Below are 23,918 nucleotides of genomic sequence, written 5' to 3' on the forward strand. Positions count from 1 at the left end.
AGGCAGCTCAGTTTTAGTCTGCTGTTTTTAAACTGAAGCCAAATAACTTCAATCACTTCCAAGTTAAAGAGTAACTTTCACAAACTTTTCCACGAGTTTATGTAAGTTAGCTGTGATCTTTCAGACAGAAAGCATTATACTATTGCCTCCAGAATGTCTTTTACTACTTTTGGTATGGTCTATATACCCACCTTTAAATTGCTCCACCACCTTTTTCATAAAAGCAAAAGAAGTAGCGCCCTCAAATGAACCAGTAAAGAAAACCTCACAGTTTCAGTGTCTGTATCAGCAGTTTAATGCACCCCTATACCTCCTGGGATGGGGGGACGGGGAGTTGAGGTCCCATACCTTGTATTATCTAAATGATTTTTCTGATATTGGAAAAAATCAGAGCAGAATATGTTATTTTTAAATAGTTAAAGGAATACCAACATTTTCATATTAAAATAATATTATTACAGTTTAGACATTATACAAAACTACGAACACCTCTTGTACTTCAGAAGGCGGCACTAGTTCAAACCCAACCAAAGACTCATTTTACCATTTACAATAACACTCAAAGCCATGGAAGTTGTATACACGTTAGGATGACATCTGCTAATAAATGATGTGGTTCTGACGACAGAAAAAAAAGTTTACCCTATGTCCCTTTAATATCCATTTCAATTTGTCAAAAACTTTAGAAAGCTGGGAAGTGTGAGGCGTCGTGGAGAGATATTACCATGTAAGCAGGAGCTAGAAAACATAGAACTAGTCCTGGCTCTTAACCAGATTCCTTTTGCAATCTTGGACAAGTCAGAGCTACTTTGCCTCCACTCCTCCTCTTCCTAACAGAGCAGCAGTGTTCACGTCTCTCTAGAAATGCTGTGAAATGTTGTTGGTTTCATTACATTTATTAAAAAAAAAAAAAAAAAAAAAAAAAAAAAAAAAAAAACACCAAACACAACACACACAACGCCCAAAAACCACATTTACAGGGAAAAACATTTCATTTTCTGGCGTGCTTTGTCACTTTACTGATTTTCCCCTGCCTCAGCCCCCCCCACACACACTTTTTCGAAGTAATGTAAGCAGTTGGAGGGAGGGAGAGAGAAGGGGCAGAGGGAAGGTTACAGCATGGATAAAACAGGGATGTCACATATGTATGTACTGATTCGTGCATTTCACAGAAAACTGCATTCTTATGTGACTGCTATAGCATACAGCAGAAGACTATGAAAGAGCATACTTATGGTCAACAGTAAGATGACTCTGATTATCTAAATGAAATTATTTTTTTAAAAAATATGATCCCAATAAAACTGCCTGCTCCCCTCTTCGAGTATAAAAATCAGGTCAGGTACAAATGCTGTTATCTAACACATATGAATAGCTTGTTGAAAATGGCAGTAGTTCAGGAAATACACCAATATTAAAGCCAAATTTTTCCCTCAGATTGAACACGCACTTTTTCAGCTCTCACTGTCACTCAAAAACACCAAATATCAACTGTAAAAATTAAATAGTTTTAGTTTAAGGACTTAATCGAGCTTTTGTCACTCTGTCTCTTTCCCAACATCAACAACATGGGTACCCTGCAGTAGTGAAGATGTAGCACACCAAGGGAATGCTGACTAATAAAGCCTGAATATAGCAATATGGAAATAATAATAAATGGCAATGCACAGAATAATATCGCCGTATTCCTAACCACCTGGGCTTTTTCTTAGTTGACAGTTACATTTCTAGTAAAGGAGGAAGAGATTTCTACAGACTTCAACTGACCAGACAGATCTAATTCCATACAACCTACATCCTCCACTAGTATATTTGCATATCCATTTCCAAACCTTTTCTCACACTTTTTGTTTTTATCCAGATTAGGTTCTCTGAAACACAGACTCACTCATGTTAAGGGCACATACAGACAGTGGAGAATTCTAAAACTGCCTTGATCCGATGAAAATAAGATGACACATGCAAAACACATTATGCACATTTATTGGCACTTAGCCAATTTTCATAGCTTTGCTTTTCTTTTATTTTTTTTTTTTCACCCTAGAAGCTAAATCACAGCTTCGGTTTTTACATAAACTGAACTTCCATAAGCAGCCAGTGAACCTATGTCTAGGAACAAAACCGTATCAAAACAAAAATCTAATCATTATAAAGATTCCTTTTTGTATTGGTTCCCAAAAAAGTATCTGCATTTACAACAGTTATGCTAATGCACTGTCATATTTCTTCACATAAACTTACAATCATCTAAAAATAATATACGTTGACAACCTCTTAAAAAACACTTGACAAAATTATGCTAGAGAACTCTACATGGAAGCCAGTTGGTGACATGGAAGTACTAAAGGACGTGACTCCAGGATCAACTTCTTCATGCATTAACTATACTAGTATGTGTCTTTATATCACTACCAAAGCCCATTTCTATGCAAGATTAGAGATATATTGAATGAATAAAATGACTAATCACTGTTTTATTTTTTCTTATTTCATTAACTTTGGTTTATTCAATAGTATACATATTAGCCAATAAAATACACTGACAAACAAATTAGTTCTGTGTATGGAAGGGAAATAAAGCATACAAAGATAACTGTTCAAAATATTGACAAATCACTGGTATAACACTTAGAACAATCTTACAGATGAAGAAACTAAGATGAAAAAGCCATCAGAGCTAGACAACTGGCTCTTGGTCCCAAAGGATCCATGAAGAACCACAGGAGGATTATCAATGTAAGTATCCAACCAAAAGGACAAGTTATGGCCTCATCCGTACAGCAGCGGGAACATGAATAACTAGTTATGTTGTAACCACACTTTATTATAATGTTACATTAGAATAGCATTGTTCTCTTTTAATTGTTAAAAGGCAGGGGGACACCAAACAACCACCTAAGCCACTCGAGTTCTGAAGGACTCAACTTGTTTGTCAGTTTTAAGGTGATTATCACTGTTTTAGCTTGTTCAGTTTCACACACATGATTTTGGGGTTTTTAAACATTTTGACTCAGTAGATTTGCTTTCTGTACAATATTTTCACCTTCTTGGTTTATATTTGCAATGTTCTTCACTGAAGGCTATTTTTAATTTAAGACCTGAATCATCACTTACTGCAGATACAGTGAAGAAATTCTCTACCTGATGTTCCTGAGAAGATACTAATCATAGAATCTGGAAAAGAAGTCAGCTGAAAAGAAGACTGGCCTAGAGTTCAAGGTTCAGACACTCAAGGCCCTTTCCAAAACACAGCAAACAAGGAAACAGATACTTGGTACCAGCACAGTGTGGTATGATGCACTGCACCTCATTATTATTCCCCGAAAAGGAAAACAAAACCAAACAAAAACTCCCTCAAAACGTTTTTCTGAAGGACAAAGGCAATTAACTGGACGAAGCGGGGGAGGGTAGAATCCAATGACAGCATATCACAGAGGTAAGGGAATTTAAAGATGCCATATGCATTAGGTTATCTTTCTTAATTTAGAGCTTGAAGACAACAAGAACTGTAGATTCGTCAGACCTGTTCCAAGTTAAACGTACCCCTGGCTGAAAATATCCCGGGAGCACAACAAAGCTCGATTAATTTCCCTTCTCAACATACACATCTGTAAAGGTAGAAATCCTTGCAGAAAAGGAAAATAAAATACCGCTAATATAAACATGGTAGTGGCTTATTTGCGGCACACAGTCTATCCTAAAATAGGCATAGATGTACAGTGTTCAGTCTTCATACATTTGGTGTTCTGCACATCTTAAAACATTCCTTTATTTCTGCTTATCTTGAGCTACACAAGCAAAAAGGATCCATAACAATTTTATACACTTAACATAATCCAAAAGATGCTTCTAAAGAATAATAAACAATAAATATAAGATTATTTATAGTTATTATGGATGTGTTCATATACAAGTCAGTCACCCAATATCTCAATGACTGTTAATGAAACTGAAAGCCTAATTAGCAAGATGAGGGGAATAACCCCAGCATTCTGGCCCACCTCCAGTATGAATAATTGCATCTACCTATGCAAAATCCCCCTTGTCATTTCAATTAGGTGGGATATTCCTCATATCCTGCTCTTAAATTGCTGGGTATTGTTTATAGTGCCATCGTAAAAGCTACTGCATTTTACCCTGGATACAGTTGCATTTTGATAGTAGCCATGTAGCAATTCCTACATATTTTAGTTACTTTGTTTAAAAAGCCTAGTGCTTGTAAAAGGCTGTTTAAAAAAAAAAATCATTGTGCATATATGACTACAAGAAATACAATGTCTGTGTAGAACACAGGTAACACCTTAACAGGTATCAAGGTACAAAAATATGTCAAATATGTCAACCAAGTGTCAGCATCTCTTTGAGAATTCAGCAGCACAAGCAGCCACCTCATCACACTATCACAACTCTGAAATGTCTCAGAAATTCAGCCAGAGCTAACACTTCTCCCTACTGACCATGAAATCTTAACAATGCTGGAACACCCTTCTAAAATTTTATATGAACACACATCAAGTTTAACAAGGAAGAGAGTGAAGCCAGTCACCAATCAGCCCTTCCAGGCCCCGCAAAACAAGAGTTGCACCCATTTCTAGGTCTTGCGTCAGCAGTACAGACACCCCGGATACCTGCTCCCCACAACAGCCACCGATTCTCCCTCATCACTTTCACTTTGTCTCACTCCCTCACCATCCCCGAAATTCTCTAAATAGCCTAAATTCTGGGTCATGATTTATTTAAAATTGTTCAGCAGACTAAAAAAATAATTCCTACATGAAAAAGGATTTAAAACTTTGGTAGGTTTGACACTGACTTAAAGAGGGACACCTGGGGTTTATTATTGTCTCACCATATCAGAGAGCTTTCTTCTCTTTTGGCTCTGAGTTGCCACCGAAATGGTTATTAGTTAGTAAACTCCTGGATGCTAATATGGCCCACAGTCCTTTTATTGTGCACTCCTGCTTTCACTCTCCCTATCCCTTAAAAGACACAGTTTTAATAGACTGTAAAATCCACACAGAAAGGTACTAATTTTTAGTTATGAAATCTAAAAGATATATTTTATTTGGGAAAATATGCAAGCAGATATCTGCATAAAAAATCCACATTAACACTAACCGTACTTACTACTTCATGCAACATTTCAGCAACCACGTCAGTGATTTATTGCTCCACTATGGCAGTATGGAAACTTCCACAATAAAATACAGGCCAGGAGTGAAAAGAGCTGTAAAACCATTAAAAAAAAAAAAAGTTGCTTTTTCCTTGCCCTGGTCTCCTAGGACTGTAAATCTCAGGCTTTCTTTTTCTTAAATTGTCTTTTTTCGAGGATTACCAGTGTTATAAATACCTTTGCCTTCTACTGACTAGACACATTTTCTTCTGTAGACTCACTTCCTGTGGGAAATATCAAAAATTACACACGCACTATTAGAATTGCAATCAGTGCTGCACTTCTGTTAATATCTCAAAAAAGCACTAAGAATAGAACAGCTTTCACTCCATCATTATCTTCTATACAAGGAATATCACTCTTGCAGGGGAGATAGTAATATACGTATTAAAATTTATTTCAAAATACAGTAGAAAATAATTTCCATTAAGTAGACCTGCTGGGGAAAAAGCTGCACACACCAATGATTAAGCCTAAGCGTGCATCTGTCCTTTAAATACGCATAGCAGCAGTAGCTTAGATGTAGGAGTTCAAATTGTGGCCACTCTTGCCGCATATACAAATTTGCATCAGGCAATGCTAAAATAAGAAGCACCTCCGAGAAGTTTACAAAAAGACAAAGAAAAACATTGGTTGTAAACTCTTCTGCATTACAAAGATCCCCTTTTGTCTGTCAATCAACAGAAAAGTATTATTCCACCCTCACAAAAGGCAAACCTTCGGAGGCAGTATAGGTCTGTGTGTTGTGCAAATGTGCAGTTGCTAAGAAGCAAATATGCTTCTCTTCTAATCAAATAGCCCAGCTCAGCAATGCTGCTGGCTTGGGGCAAGAAGCAAATTCCACCAGCCACAAACTTAGAAACAGTCTTGAATTATTTGTTGCTGACCGCTGGCTGAACCCTGTCCTGATGAGCACCATCACCATTAGCCACTTCTCAGCGTATTCCATCAAGCCCTGGCAATAGCAGCATGCTACAGCTCAGGCTGCAAGGAATTGATCAAACAGGGTAATGAGACTATTTCTTCATGGAGGTTATTTTAAATGAATATAAATATTTTCTTTCTACATAATTTGCCACAAAAGGTCACTGAACTCCCTGCGATTCTCAAGAAAAATGCTGTAGTATCCCCCTTATATATTTGAGTTAGGATATAGCCAACAAACGATTCTGGGCATTTTTGATGATTGTGTAAATCTTAATGAGGTGGCATCCCAGACAATTGATTAGCAGCAACATTTTATCTTCACATTTATTTACGAACGAAAAGAAGATTTGATGCTATTTTAGAAAGTCATGATATACCTACGCCCTTAAAATCTTTCATGAGAGAATATATTCTGCAAACCTAGATTTACACTTTTACTATTACAATAGATCATGCATATTTAGCTATGCTTACCATACTTTGATATTATAGCCCTTTCTATAGATTCTTTCAACTGAACTCATATGTTAAAAATACCCACATCATATCAGCATCAAGTTACTGATAAGGAGATCCACACTCAGACACTCTTGTCTGTCGTCGTCTTCTTTAAAAGACGACTATAGAGAGACACCAAGAGATCCCTGAAATTTAATTCAAACCAACTGTCACAAAAACCTCAGCAAGGTTCTCCTTACCACATGTAAGATTTCTAGTCCTATCGTTTCCAGTATTAGACAATTTCTCCAGTGCTGGGAAAGCACAATAATAGCGATTTAATAACCAGTTTAATAGTATTTTATTAACAAAAGCATTACACTAGGATAGTACTAAGACCATGCTAAATAAATAGTGCTTATTATCGTCTACTTTTCAGGATAATAATAAAAAAATATTCCAAAAGGCCAACTAAACACAATTGTTCATGTTTGAGAGTTCACAAGGTTACCTTGGACAACTTTAAGAAAATACTTTTAACACAAAAGAAAATTTAGATTTATACCCAGGGATGAGTATAATTCATTCATCTGAGAGACAGCATTTGAAAATAGTGATTAAAATAAAAATTTTAAAAATGTAAATAAAGGATTTAAATTAGTTAGCCTCGTCCTGATTAACAGGAGTTCACTTACACAATAATAGAAAGGGGTTTGGATTTTTTTTAATTAATCCAAAATATTCAAAGCATTTTTTTTAAAGCAAAACAAAGATGTCTTATCTGAAACTGTTCTTTGTATTTTGTTGGGATCTTCGAACCCCCAGGCTTTTTTTCCCCTAAATTAATGTTTCTGACCAGTAGAGGAAATAAAAATTTTAAAATAATTAATAAATTAATAAGAACAATAATAATTTTTTAAAAAGTTTAGATCAACAGTATTCTCCTCCCGCCTCCCATTCCCATTAAAATACTATTTATGGAACATTCTTTTTTAACTCTTTATCAATACTCTCATTATCTCTTGTATGGCAGTGAACTGTACCTAAGACTTGAATAAAGCAACTCAGATGTGTTTGTTCTACTGAACCACCATTTCGAGATTTTTTTATTATTATTTTTTAAGAAAAATAAAATCATAGTTCAGCAATAAAAAAGATAGCTTGGTTGCCTGGTTATTCCAAAACATAAAGCTTGTCACATCTGTTACACAGACCCTAAGAATTCTTATTCTTTATCCATAATTTCTTTAAAAAGTGAAAGTTCCACAAAATAAAAAGTAGACAATTCTACATTAATGTTGAAGATCTGTAAAAATCTGTGAGAGGACATGATGCTAGTACTATTTTAAAAGTACCAAAAAAAGGGAAACTTATTTTAAACATGGGTGGAGGAAGCCAATTCATACATAAATCCTAATTTTTCCTCGAAGAGTTCCCATATTAAGTCCCAAATTCCTTTTGAAAAATTATATTTGTGTATATATATGAAAGCAGTCCCTTACAACAACAATAAAAAACAATATTCACTTGGGGGGGGTGTCAGAAACCAGCACCCACTAGCAGAAGACATCTCATCAACAGACTAACATTTGACAAAAATCAGTGGAAACAGAAAGAAGCCAATACAACTTCCAGTGCCAAGGAGCCAGATGGCACTGCTGGAAAAATTATATCTACAGACTGGCAGCTTGATCCCATGATTATTGCCCAAGGGAGGAGGAAGAGTAAAACAAGAGGTATTTCAGTGTGATGGAGTAAATCAATTATCATCAGCTCACTACTGCATTTTCACATTATTTTCATACCACATTCTAAATATTGCTCAAATGAATGACACCACCAGAAGATTCCAGCGAACCAAGACAGGAAAAAAAAGGTATGCCATATATTAAAAAAGTAATATGTACTTAAATGCATCTCTATCAACTGCATCACATAGTCCATCTTTCCAAATGGAATTTGAACTCTGCTTTTCTCAATGTTATGACTACATTCTTTTGTGTATTTTCAACTCTCAACTTGCAGTTATTTTACACACATGATTACAGACTAATCATTTTGCTAAAATATTCCAAAAAGCTTTGATCAAAAAAGTTTGTGGTAGTCCCATCAATCATTTCTCTGTTAAAACGCAGTATTAAAGCTAGCTTCTGAATAAGTTGTCAAAGGGAGAAAAATTACTCCACTCCTACTTTCATACAGGAAAACACTTCTAGAAATCAAAAAGACAAACTTTTCACCCATGACCTTCATACGCATATGTATCCAGATTACTAAACACAAAATAGACAGAATTATAAAAATGTGTCAGACTGTCCACCTGAAAACAGACAAGGTTAATTTTTTTTAATTGGAAGTCAATGACAACACTTCCAATACCTTCCAGGCAACAGCAATAATAAGGCCCATTTCCTGTGTTCATGCTTGTGAAAGAGTAATTTATCTGCCAGCTACCAAAAAGACTTGGACTACCTTTGCTTCACTTGTCTCCATCCCATTTTCATGTTACAGCACAGCCGTGTCCATAGTCCAAATAATCTTCTGTCCCCGTTCATATTCTCTTGACACTAATCCTTTCCCCTTCCCTCTTCAACGCAAAGTGGTGATGCACAAGTGCAGATTCACAAAGCGCATCATAAACTATCTGCATCTTTGAAAACATATTGTGAATATTTATACATCAACCACATCCACATACAGAAACAGGAAAATTGACTGTTGAAGAACAAGTGACAAGATGTTTTATATGAAGACTAGGATATCTCTGGAAAGTTATTATCAGGCTGTGATGTACTTTCCATTAAGGAATCCATGTTCAGGTAGACAGAGTAAATATTTAGGACAGGAAAATTTTGTTTACACCAGAAGAGCTTTTCCTCCATTTTGTAGTACAGGTTCATCACTAATTCCTTGCACAAACAGCCCAAAACTATTTCTGACTACCAGCAGCAGAGAAGATAAGGCTACGATCCTCATGGGATCGTAACCTGTCGTTACTGTGATAGATAGTGGTGAACAGGCTCTGACTAATATTAGTTAAGAAACTACAGTAACAATTTTAGCTTGGAGAAAAGATGGCATTCAGCATTTTTAGTCTGCTACTCTACCCTTAAGTCCTACTCTTGTAGGTAATTCAAGTAAACACCTATGACGAATCACTGAGGAAACTATCAAACTAACACTGTCTAGTGACAGATGTCCAAAGAAGTATGGTTCCTGCTGCAAATTTTTAAGCAGTAAACAACACCTGCAACATCTTCTTGAGAAGGGCAATAATGAACTTGCCCACACAGTGGATATCATAAAGGTTTAATTTACAATGTTTTTTCTTTGCAAAACACTTCAATAAACCTTTTCATGACATAGTTTTTATTTTTCCATTCAAATTTAATCTCAAAATTCACAAATATTAATCCACTGCAACCTCCCTTTTATTTAAAAGGAAACAAACTCAAATCTACTAAATTAATGTCTGGACTGCATGATGCCTGACAGAAAACAGCCCTGTTTTGTACTGGCTTAAGCTCTACAGATACATTTTGCACCTCTACAGAAAGTACTAATCAGTTAAAAAACAAGAACAGGAATATGGGGAACATCTTTTCCAGCTCATTAGGATTGATACACACTCCAGTGCACGTAATAAATCAAATAAGGGCACAAATTCCTAATCACCAACTCAGAGAAAGAAAAGCCTACACCAGACTTAATTTGTACTTCCGTTGCAACTCTATACTTTTTTTTTTAGCTGCCTCCTATGTCTAGGTACTCTAAAGCCTCATCCTTGAGACTTTTCAGTCACAAAGCACCACACAGAGCACTGTTTTACATATTTCCTATCTAGTCTAAATCAAAGCAAACACTACAGTTATGCAGAGTTTATTCTCTCTGAGATGTGTGGGACTACTGCACAGGATACGTTGAAGGCAAACCATTCTCCTGTTGTACCTGGTAGATACCAGGAAGGAAAAGATGCCTCTTGCATGGAATGCTGAGCAGACACAATCTGTTTGACTTGCTCACCTCTGGAAGGGCACTGTTAATAGAAGGGTGCCCACCTCAAGGTGCCACTGGCGTAGCGTGAAGCAGTACGATCATCTATGATGGATGCATCTGGCTGGTGCTGGGAGGGAAGGAGTAAGGAGCAGAAAGGAAGGTGACTTGCCACTACTGCTTGGCAGGGAGAAAGAGGAATTACAGGGAAATCAGAAGGTAGAAACTCAGCTGAGGGAAAGTGTTAATAAGGTTCTAGAATCCATAATTAACAGCCTCAAAACATACCTGAAAAGCTTATCACATTTCAAAGATGCCTGAAGGAGAACCTTCCCTTTTCTTTTTTATTTCAGGTATTTGTGATGTGTAAGAACTGATCCAGAAAAACATTAGACCACCAAGCAATATAGAGTAAGCAGAAAAATCTATTGAACTTCAGCTTTCTGCTTTGTTTTGGTCTGGGGTTTTTATAACCATAATATTGTTAGGTATCTTGAATAAAATTATGATCCAATATGAAAAAGAAATGGCTTAAGCAGATCTTCTTTTTTTTTTTTATTGTGGATATTGTCCTGTGTAGTGGTGGAGCGTCCATGGCTGTTTTGTTATTGTTCAGTCACTGAAGCAACATAGATGAAATAAAATGAGCAACAAACCATGTCATCTCTCCCATGGGAGAAAGGTAAATGTTAAAAGAACACAGGGGTTTATTGTTTAACAGGAAGTTTGTCATCATGATAATTAGAAGTTCAAACATTTTAGTATCATCAATTTGTACACACTGTTAACCTACATGATGCCATTTTTAACTTTACTGCTGACTTTAATAGGGCCAAAATTTCACTTCAAACTCCTGCTTTCTATCAAAAATTAAACCCTTCTGTTCTATGCAAACGGTTTAAATCAAAATTAATTAGATCGACTTCGCATATTTCACATGCACTTTTTTTTTTAACTTCTCCAAATTAAGTCATTGCTGCTATATTCACTGCTGTGGATCCTACAAACAAACAAGCAAGCACTTAGCTGCTTGTTCTTTTCATAAGGTTTCAACAGCAGTTACATGTGGAAAGTTATAAACACTCTGCTTAGTCTTCAAATATATTCATGGCAGAAGGGGAAAAAAAATAAAAGGAAATACACCATTGTGGTGTCCTTTGTGGACAAAAGAGAGCCAAATGTCAACAGACTGACGAAAAGAGTTTAGTGTACAGATTCTCTACTAACAAGTACAGCGCTCACTGGGGCAAGCTCCTGAGGGAGACTGAAGTTGCACCATTCAAGGTTTTTAGGAAAGATGAGATAGGTGCCTGTCAAACATCTCAGCCGATTAAGGGTGATACATCGACCTTACTCTTCAGGTCTCTTCTATCCAACAAGGACTTATCTTCTTTACAGCTTTTGACAATTTCAAAGTTAGCACCCTTTTCTCACTTGTTAAACAGATTTGGATCTGGGAATTTATGCACCCATGGTCCCACATGCTTGAATATCCTCATAAAGGGAATTTTTAAAAACCACTTCATATTTAAGTTCCTCTTTAGTATGTTTTACTTTTCATCATGCTCCATCATCTTGTAAGAGACTGTATTCTGGGTGACACCCAAACTGCCCATAAGGGTCTCAGCCTAATTACCTAGCAATGCACCCTTCCTCTGACAGCCTCAGCATATCACATCAGAAAATGTAGACCTCAGTCTTCCTGCTTAAGATTGAGCAGCTAATCACAATTTCTAGAATTCTGAAAGCAAATATCTGATCAGTCATATTACTTATCCAGCCAGACATGTCCCAGAAATGCAGAATCATAATGCATTGCAATACATATTAATAGTATTTCCTCTGCCGTACAACATCTGTTCAAACACAGCAAAAGAGTCTACTAAACCGTTGATAAAAAACATAGAATTATCTATACATATCAAAATAATTAATTACATTATTTCCCAGTCACAATTCTGACAGTAACAAAGTTGGCATGCTAAAGTCCAGTTTTTACCCATTTCCCACGGCACTAATGCTATTGCTCTCCTGCTGGCTCGTAATAAGAGCATAAAGTAGAAGTCACCTTTTCTCGCCAAAGACCAAGTGTCCCAGTAAATGTAGATCTTACCTCCCCTCACCTTTTTTCATCAAGCTTGAGTATTTAAAGAGATATAAGGAATAAGAAAATACATGGTTTTCTGACTTCAAAGAGATCTACCTATGAGAAAAACAAGACAAATATAGAAGTTTCTCACTTCTTTGAATGGTTGTCATGTGCTTAGTTTGGAACTCTCTTCAGTATTGCAAAGCAAATAACTAATCTCCTCGAAGAACTCAAGTAAACTTCCAGTGCTGTCATCCCCCGGACAACCAAACATCTTCTCCATGTACATTATTATGATACTAAAATAGTGGCAAACCAATACAAGACTGGGGGAATAGAAATGGGGAAAAAGAGAGTGAGAAGTGGACAGAAAAATCCTAGCTGCATTTTCCATTCTCCAACCTTCGCTAACGGAGTTGCTAATACTGTTTAACTGGCTCGGTGATGGAACACAGTTTTTGCTTTAATATAGTGCCTCAAAAATAAACTCAGTAGGAATGTACTTGAAGAAAGTGGGAAAATACTTCTATATGCATTGTACATGAAGATAAGGTCTTATGCTGAACTCTACCCTTCTTCAGTGACAGTATTCAAACCTTTATGCCTACCAAATAGGGGGAGGAAAAGGCAGTTTAATCAGTGCTTGTATTTGAGATTTAAAATGTCAAAAGAAGCAGAATGCAAAAGTTAGTCACACAATTTTTCATTCTCACTTGATCAATCAAAATGCAAAATGTGATGCTCATGCAAAGGAAATACTACAGATCATGTAAAACAGTTGACTCAAGCCTGCAAAGACTTGTGTAGAACTTCTCCAGACGAGCTGCATGAAAACAAAGTGCTAAAATCTGTTGTTTCATCCAGAAGTTAAGCCAAGAAAAGCATGTTGCAGGGAGCAACAAATTCTGCTCATTTTCAAGACCGCATGCTGATATCAAACAGTTAAAGCACAACGTCTTCATTTATCCTGATTCCTCAAAGTCCTCCAAATGTCCTGTTTCCTTGCCTAGGCCCTACCTTCCTGCACTTCAACCATGGGCAATTTTTAGCGTGAGATTCTCACCCTACTTAGAATTTTCTACTAAAAAGTATATTATATTGATAAGCTACAGCCAAATATGACAATTTAAAGAGCATACAAGTCCCCAGGCACATTTTTAGTACTTCTTTCGTCCTTACATGCTCAAGGCAACATTTCTAGACTTTCCACAGAAATGATGATGGTCTAAATTATTTTATCACAGCATTCACTGTGATCTTTTTAGATCCAGTAATTACCCAATCACATACTCCCTGCAGAGCTAAACAGATATATCTTCTTCAGAAGTGGTCAGTTCACTCACAGTACTTACGAAGTCAGAAAGTTTGTTCCTTTAATACTAATAGCATTTCCTACTATGGAATCAAGTTACCATATCATAAAACAAAAAAATTTACTGTTAAAAAATCCCTTGAGATCATAAAAGAAGATTACACTTTTAAATAGAAAGTTTCAGTGTGGCATGGAACCTACATTTAATACCATCCTAAGAAACCTGAAAATTAAATGAAAAACAGGAACTTTTTGCCCATTAATGTCACAACCAAAAATAAGTTTGTTACCAACTTTAAAGGCAGAATTTTAAAGTATTTTGGTGTGCTTTGGTTTTAACTGATCAAGACACATGTATTTTCCACTATACACATTCTTCAAAATACAGATGGAAGGGGAGTAAGAATTTACAAGACATAATATTGTTATACAATGTACTATACAAAACCCTGTCATTTAAGTTGCAAGAAACCTAGTCATCAATAAGTGAAAAAATACCCCGCTCAAAAATCAATTATGTTGAGTCTTTTGTATAGAGAAGTAGTACACCTTTCAGGCAACTGGTATTAATGAGCAGACATGGCTATAGAATCTCCATCTGTTTTTCTGACAAAGCTGTGACTACTCCAGTCTCTCATTGAAATTCCATTAATCTGGTGCGCCAAGGACCAATGCGAAAATCAAAACTCCATCTAACCCTTTATCAGCTCACAATAACCTACAAGTGAACTCTGCCTGTTAGCATACAGCAAGTTATGATTTTGCTATCAATCAGGCTGTTAGCCAATAAAAAAAAAAAGAGAAAATCAAGTTAGGAATGGAGTGCCTGGCAGTGCTGTTTTGTTTTGTCTGTCTTGTTTTGGGGTTCATGATTTTATTTGGGGGTTTTGTTGTGTTTTATCCTTCTTCCAATTTCTGTAGGGTGTCTGGACATGTAAGCCTATGCATCATTCTCCTTCGTTGTGATTTAATTGCTGCCAGCAATCAAGTCAAAGCATCACTGAAGTGTGCTTGAATTTCATTAGATGATATAACTTATGCTACTTTCCTACAGTACCTAATAAACCATAAAGAAACCAAAACACATATGGCTTGAGGGAATAACTGGAAAATTAGGTGGCCATTTGGGAACTGAGTGAACTTTTGAACCACAGGAACAGAGAAAAAAGAAATATTAAAAGGAAAGACAGACTTAGAATGCACACAGAGACGTGGGGGTTTGACCTTTTCAGTACCTAGAAAATTACATTAGCATTATGAAAAATACATATCATGTTTAGAGTTTATAATCCATCAAAGTTTAGATACTTTGTTAGTGCCTAGCATAAGGTAAAAGTCAAAAGGACAACATAACAATCAGATTTGACAAAAGGCCTTTAGGTGACCTGTGCTAATTTAGTTATCCCATACTTATTGTTAAATGGATTATCTCTCTTGTAATTAATACGCCATTAGACAAAGGTCACACAAAAACTCCAGGATTTTATAATGACTGTAATGTACACGTAATACACGAATTCTTTATCTGTTACCAAGCGGGTGCCTTCACGAATTATATTTTGACAGTAACACTGCAAAGTCAAATAGTGACAGTTTCAGAAGTCGTACAAATCTTGCAGTCTAACTCAAGTATACAAAGGTAAATGCCTGGTTTGTTTTGGTGTTTTGTTAGCAGAAAATACGTAAAAAAGGTTTTATATAAAAATATGAATGGACTCAAATATAAATAAAGAACATCTGAATTTGGTTACCTAGTTGGGCTCCTACGTTAATGTCGAGAGCCTTGATCCTACGCAAATGAGATTTCATGCCTGCACAGAGCCCTGCTGAACTAAACTGGTAACCATGTAAGATCAAACATCTACCTTACAGACCCAGCATCTCAGGTAGGATTTAAATATTGAATGTTAACAGACTGCTAAAAACCAAAAACACAGTATTAAGCTTCAAAACCTTTCATGCCTATGAAAACTGAAACAAATGGCACCTCCAAGGATCAATCCATCTCTTATAAGATTCTCTCAACCTACATTTTCATATATAGTCTAGACTTGAATGATGGACTATATATGTTAAAATCAAAATGGTATTAGAATGACACACTGGACATTCGAAGAGGAAAACAGAAACACTCCTCCAATAAATGAAAGTATTTACATATTAAAATCTATCACTTTTTCTTAACTTTTTCTCATGCTGCACTCCCTCTAGATAATTATAATAAAAATGAATTATCATAAAACATAGAAAGACCAGTGAGGTAAAATCATCTTAAATATAACAGAATTGCACCCACTATGTTTCTGCTAAACTGGAATTAATTAGCCAAGATATTGTTGGGCAGTTATTATACCTACTCTTATAATTATAACTTCCAAAACAGGCTAAAAATTAATCAGCCATCTGTACAAACTCATATGGTATTTCATATACTCTTGCATCAGCGTTCTTCAGCCATTCGTTATTCAGGTTTATGAACGTTATCACTTTTTTCTTGATTAACTGTTTTGAAACAAATCTATAATCATATCTCCTATTAAATAGTCATACAATTTTGTCACACACCCTTATGCAATCAGTACCATGTTATTAAGTTACAATTAGAAATAATGTTAAGATTATGTTTGTAAGCAAAAATAAATACATGTAAAGTTGCATTCATCTGTAGTTTGGAAAATCAGCTTGGGTTTTCTAAAAGCCGTATTCAATTTGACTGATAACTACATTTCAATCAGAGAGCAAAAAGGCTTGTTTTTATTTTTTTAATAGAAGGTCACGTTGCCAAAATGCAACAAGCTCGGTATATTAAAAAAAAAAAAAGTTATTGTTGTTACACATTTTACAGAGTTCTGGATATGAAAAAAATTGTGTTATTCTGAATCAGTGGTTAGAAGGTTTATCACTTATGCATGTACTTGACTTATCCCTGTTCTGCAATAGACATAATTTTATACCTCATAAAAGCAATTTATGTTTCCAAAGGGAATAATCTGGATAACATAAAATGTTGAGTGCTATGTTGCAGGAAGCATATTTTCATTCAGCAATTGTATTTCGAGATGGAGCTGCACAGTTTGATCATCATATCATGTCAGAAAACATCATTCACTAGTCAGCCTAACTTCTAGTGCCACAAATTAATATACATCGTTAATTTTTTTGTACATATACTTAATTTATTGCCATATATTACTCATAGAAGGTATTTATATTATGTATACAACAAACGAATCTCAAAAATATGGACCCTATGCTAAAGCAAGCTTGTTAACTGTTGAAATATTCAATTGTTCACGTCTTCAGAACAGTCGCATTAAGCATTAAATTTAATGAACACAAAATAAAACAACATGGAAAAACAGCTATGGAGCCTAGATATTTTTTTAAATGCAAACTCAAATTTAAAATTTATATAATGAAAACATTCTACAAAAGACTGTCTTAATGGAAGAAAACATTGTAGGAATAATTAATTTAATATTTTATGAACCTATTCTGCATGGAGTTTGCAGAAAAATATCAATCACATAAACTGTTTCATTATTTATTAGATAAATAATACAGTAAGCCATTAAGTAGCACAATAAAATTAAGCAAGAATCTGATAATGTTGAATTAACAAACAATTTGTTATTACAAATATTCACACTCTTTTAGCCACTGATCTATCTTTAAAAACATATGCATCTACAGAAGATGCTTTGTTATGAAAAAGCATGAGTTTAAAAAAAATGTAAATTCGGGACAGCTTCGCTATGCTCTGGGACCACTAGAGAGAGCTGTTCAGTTCCTTTAAAGGTTCTTGTAAAAGTAAGAAAACTGTCCAGCTGCGATGCTTATCTGTTTATCTGATTTCCAACACTAACATTTGCATCACGAGGATCCGATTACACGAGTTTGCACCAAACTGGCAAATCTAGTACATTCTAAGGTAAACAGTGTCACATACCATCAGAAGGTGCTTCATCCTCTTTATCATATCGGTCAGATGCTATTGAGACACTATCAGGAGGCAAAGAGCCCTCAGCCTCTTCCTCATCGTCCAGTTCTGTAAAAGTAAAAAATACATTGGTAGTTAAAATAGCCTATCATACAAACACAGAATCCAACAACAAATATTTTCATTAGTAAGGAGGATATCAATTCCTGTCTGAAACAGAAAAATCCTATTTCTCATGGATGCACGTAACAGGCACCTTGTACACTCAGGCGCAGCTGTGAGCGCTGCTGTTCTAGGGCCACCTTCCAACCACCACCGACGTGCTGCTGGAGCGGTTCCCCTCAATGCTGCCATATAATGAACCCACTCCCAGCACTGCACACAGAGTGGGGGAAGAAACACACACCCCAGCAAAGAGGTGGGGAGCAAGAGGAGGGAAAAGAAAAAAAAAAGCACTGGCAGGAGGAGAAATGGGCAGTGCCAAGCTCCAAAGTTCTGCCTGTCCGAGTGCAGGAAGGAGCTGCAGCAACTTCCCTCCAAGGAGCTGCCAAACTCCTGTTGGCAGAAGTCTGCCGCCCTCTGCCCACTTTTTCTTCACCACAATTAGGTGCTACTTTGCAAATGTTGTACGTGTATTCCTCCCAAGTTTTTCTAAAAATGGAAATTTTCTAAATTCTGACAGCAGCCAGTCTGAACCTGTGGCTTAATGCAGCATTCTGTTGATGAATTTCTTATGCAACTGAGAGCTCTACTACAACATACACAAAATGTACATTATTAGCTAACCTATGCACTACGCTGATCAGAGGGCATTAGGTGTGAAGGTCTGGAAAAGGTAAAGTAAAATCAGTTAGTCGAGGCTTTCATTTAACCAGACAAAATTTAAGTTCCCCCTCCCAAAATTCAGTATATTTTCCCAGATTTTTTAAATACCATCTAGGTAAAGAGGTGGGAAAATAACATAAACTACATTGTTCCTTTAAAAAAAAAAAAAATCAAGTCTTGGTGAAGTAGGAAATTCCACTAATTAAATATGATTAAAATCATCACACCAAAATCATAAAGCTGATGCTCCAACAGATCAAATGACCCTCAATTTTCTTAAAAAGCTTATAAAGCTAAATTGCTCAAGCACTGCCTTTTGGTATATTCATATGCAGAGAGCTTTCCAGAGACCTCCGGACATGCTTCTCTATTCATGTGTTCCCTCTTGGAGCACTGTATCAGATAACTAATTTCTCAGAATCCAAAAGAACCCCCATGCATAGCAAAAATATTCTCCACAGACACATGAATAACATTCATCAGTAGGACCATCTATTTATGGCTGAGAGTTTTACCTCTTTGCTTCCCATTTAATAATGGAAAAAACATGGAAAATTCAGAGTCCATACTCAAAAAGCTCTATAGTTGACAGCAAACAACAGGAAGTTTTCTGTGCAGATAAGAAAACAAAGCCTGATTTAGCTTTGTCAGAGTTCTTTTACCTCCAGAGATTGTTGAATACCAAACTGGTTCTCCCTTCATGAATTTAGCATGCTTTTCTTGGGAAAGCTTCCTTTCAAGCTCCCATGCCATATAACAACTGCTTTGAATCTGAACCTGACTCCAATCTATTTTTGACACGGCCATCTTCCAGTAGCACTGCAGCCATCCTGTTAATCTGATCAAAATATTTGCATTTCATCACACCTGTCAAACCAATCAAAAGTAAATTATCCCTCTCCAGGATTCATCTCTTCTTCCAAACAGAAAACCAGAGAGCAGATAGCTCATGAACAGAAAATATTATGCCATATTTACAACCACCCTGATCATCTTTCACACTTACATGCCTGAGACCAGTTGCCTGTCTCTCTCTATATATCTTTATTAGATGATGGACTCCATGTAAAAAGAGCAGATGTGATATTCACGACCTATACAGTATCAAAAGTTGTTCCACTCTTCTCCTGTCCTAAACTTTTTACTAGTAGTAGAATGTACAGAACATATGTATGTATAAACCTCCACTTCCAATGCCCTGGTTGTCAGTCCAAAATGTCCTCTTACCAGCTATGCATAAACATACTACCATTTAACCTTCATGAAGGTGCCAGCATAAATTTAAAGTATTAGGCTGTATTTCTAGGGGCAAACATTTCCACAAACACCACACTCCAGCACTCAAAACTCATGGGCTGAATAGTAAGAGTAAACCAAAGTATATCTAAACAAGTAGCTCTTATGGATGGTAAACAGGCAAGTATAGATGTAGAAAGAACATCTCTGGAGAATTCTGCCCCTCTTAACTATACAGAATCTCTTTCAGAGAAGCTGTGATTTCTTATGTAAGTTTGTATAGCTGTTACCCTGCTCTTGCATTAAGTCACAGTATTACCATTTTCTAATTATGCTAAGGATTTCAAATTCAGTAAACCTTTGTGCTTTGCACTCTTATACAAGCCAGATGATCTAGAAACAAGGGGCTTTTTAATACACACATATTTAGGGCATATAATATCCTAGGTATATACTGTATTTGAAATTACACAAACCACGAGCACACCAACTGTACATTTATAATAAGTATCTGTTCTAAGATATCCAAGTTCAAAATGGTCTTTAAAAAATAATAATTGAGGTATCATGAAGAAATAAATTACATGCTTGGTGCTTTCAGAGAGTTTATAGTCCTCAAAGCATTCTCTAGATGTTAAATCCTAAATAAAGGCTTGAAGACTTCCACAGGGAAAAAACCTCTACCAAGAAAGACAATCAGAACAATTATGTAGAACCCATGTCATACCATACTGAATTTAGGTACCCACACTTTTTTACATGAAAAATGTGGACACGCTGAATAAAGGTACAAGCCACCTGTAGCCCTGCAGGACTAGATTAAACCAAAAATCTTATATTTTTTATTTTAGATTAAATAAATGTATTTGTAAATGTATATTATACATTGAAATGCAATCCTTAAATCATCTAATTTGTATAGAACTGCAGGCACTTTGATAGGAGAGCTGACTCAACGTGCTCTGCAGCTTTAACAGGCAACGTTTCACAACTTTTGTGTGTGCTCATGGAAAAAAATGACTACAAGCTAGTATCAACCTTGGGGTTTTGCCTCCTAATTCTGGCAAGGTTAAAAGACATCTTGGGAGTGTACGCTATTAATACATAAGGATATTGCTCCTGACAGTTATAGAGAGGCTTCCTGTTGCTTCTGTGGGGTCTCCTGCATTCCCACTCAGAGTAATCTCTGCCCTTCCTCCACTTCACATGCTCCTCCACCAAGGTGTTGCACCGCAGTTTATACTCCACCTACTGAGGAAGACCAGATAGAATTGCATCTGAAACTACATGTGTTACTCTTTGAGCAGTCAGAGGAGTCAGTGTTGAGCAGCACAAGCCACCGCTCCTCTCTCCAGGTGCCAAGTACCTAAAAATACATCTGAAAAGCATCAATAAATTAAAGAAAAGCATTCAGCTTGCATTTATGTAATAGAAAACTGAACTACAAAGCAACAATGGGCATCAGGTAAATGTATCCAATACAATTTGCAGGCATAATTGAAAGCATTACTGCCTAATCAGACATCTAAAAGCAAAGCATGCCCAAACGAAATGTCTATAGACTCATTAGTTGGCAACCATTCCATTACAATCACACATAATGTCAGTAGCGCCTTGAACCTGTGCCAATGACAACAGCATAAATTTTGCATCTCATTTCTGTGGTCATAAAATTAATGATCAGTTTAAAAATACTTCTTTGCAAAAGTTATTGCACAAAAAAATGACATGAATGTGTCCCTGTTATGTAGTCACAAGGATAATTAAGGAGTTGGTGCTCATTAATATAGTTTCTTGTTTCCCCAGAATACCATATGATTTATCTGGAAGTTGAAAAAAAAAAAAAGTTTAATTAACAGTAGATAGCTAGCAGTTACAACAATAATGAAAATATGTATATGAACTGACCCTATTCTCCAGTTTCAGCAATTTAGACCAACCTCTTACAGGTTGGTAGTAGAATCAATATTTTATGCTATCTGTAAAAAAAAAATACCTATACACTGTCTTGCCTTATTAAATGCTACCTTTTCCATTACAGCTTATTTATTGATTTAGGAAATAATGCATACCAAAGGGCAAGTGTACCACATTAGGAACTGAGCATAAAACAAACTCTTTTCATTGTAACAAGGGCTGCACTTCAGTCCCTGCCCCCTCCCTACTCTGAAGATTTCCAACAGATTTAGTTGGTACAAAATAAACATAGTGAACAGGGCCACATGACTTATATGAATACAGCTTAAAAAAAAAAAAAATCCAGACTTTTTTTTTTCCTCAGGAATTCAATTTCTTCTGCAATAGTGTGAGATTATAGTAATGAACTCCTAAGCATTAATGATACTGCCTCAGCCACTAAATCTAAGAAAGTGCAAGCAAGATGTTTCAGCCAATGCCTCCAAAAGAAACTTGCTCGCTCAGAGTCCCCAGATCACTAAACACTTTCATTTTATTTCTAAAAAACTGTCTAGATGGAGTGATGCATTAAAATTTTTTGAGTATAAGCAAATTAAGTCACAAAAATAAAAAGACATGCAGGTCATTATATGCTGCTTCTTGCCATTTTGGGAGGTCCCAAGTGACAGCAGGTGGAAATTGCTTCCTCCTGTCCAACCTCTGCTCCAGTAAGAACCCACCAAACAAGGAACTGGATGAAGCCCCCAAGCACATAAATGCAAGGTCCTCACTACACAGGTTTTCACAAAAATAACTAGACGAAGTTGCTTTCAAGCTGGCACAGGTATACTTTAGTGTCTTGATAGATGCAACTGATTTTTTAAGAAGATGCTACTAACCCAACCCACCAGCCTTCCTGCAAGACTAGATCCTTCTGACAGCCACTGTCTCGCTGTACACTTTGCCATGCAATCTGCTCTGACACACTCCTTCCTGAAGAGTCTTCTAGAGCCTCTTATTAACATGATGGTTTTTAATGGCTTGTTTCGTAAAGGTCAAGTAGGAATTCTTTAGCAGCTATTTGTTAAAACAATACTAAAACAGCATTAATTTTGTAAGCAAATACGCTTCAAGCAAGAAAAGCAACACAACCTTTCCTTGCTAAGCGGCCTCTCATCCTGATGATGCACATCAGGATAAGACTATCTTGTGCTGCACTGGTGGCTGCATCTTGTGCTGCTTGAAATTGTACTTGGCACACACACTTCACAGACAACAGCTGCGTGTAGCTGAAAGGGACAACACAGTGACTTGCCTGCAATGAAACCCTCCAGACTTCCAGGACAGAGGGATATTTGGCACACTTCTAACGCATCTGATGGTCTCTCCAGAAATAAATCACGATGAGCCTCAAAGGACTGTGCAGCAACTAAGCCGCGTCTTTCCCATTTATGGTCAAATACTAACGATGTATCTATGCTTCTGACTGAAACCGCAAGTGAGTTAAAATATAGAACGCACATCCTCTGATGACCATAAGCTACTGCCTCCCCTTCTGAAGTCCAGAAAGACTCCTACCTGCTGCCATTTCCTGAAAAAAACAGAGTGCCCAGAGACAAAAAACAAGTATCACCTCCACACAAAAGAGAAAAAAAAAAAAAAAAAAAAATCAGAAAACACTTTGCATACAGTGCCACTCTGTCAGCTTGACCATTTCCAGGAAGCAGATGTCTCAGGCTCCATACACTACTGCTCTGCCAAGAGCCAAAGAAGCATCTGAGTCATTGAAAGGTTTCCTACAGGTGCTCTCAATAGTTACACAAAGAGCACCAAGGCTCTACAGGCACAGGTTTATCTTCTATCATACTACAGTGAAACGAAAGCGAAAGTGGACCTTCATCAGTTTTTATCAGACCAAAAAGTGGTAGTTCAGCAAACGTCAAATCCTACTTTTCTGCATAAATAGTGCCAAAGTCGTGTGCTGCAGATCAGATAGAAGGTGCACTGAGTGCTTTATGGAGAACTTGTTCTGCAAATTCCCATATTATGACTCGATTTGGCGAGTACTTTTGGTGTCTCATTTTCAACA

At 36.4% G+C, this 23,918-nt stretch overlaps 1 protein-coding gene across 1 annotated transcript in view; it reads right to left on the reverse strand.

Moving 5' to 3' along the window:
• SKAP2 (src kinase associated phosphoprotein 2) overlaps positions 1-23,918 on the reverse strand; it is a 115,910-nt gene that overhangs the window by 75,414 nt on the left and 16,578 nt on the right. Inside the window, exon 4 of the mRNA XM_065629960.1 lies at positions 17,882-17,980. Within this exon, the coding sequence (XP_065486032.1) occupies positions 17,882-17,980 (99 nt within the window). The remainder of the gene's footprint in view (positions 1-17,881; positions 17,981-23,918) is intronic.

This window comes from Caloenas nicobarica, chromosome 2, assembly GCF_036013445.1.
Source record: "Caloenas nicobarica isolate bCalNic1 chromosome 2, bCalNic1.hap1, whole genome shotgun sequence".
Taxonomy (NCBI): Eukaryota; Metazoa; Chordata; class Aves; order Columbiformes; family Columbidae; genus Caloenas; species Caloenas nicobarica.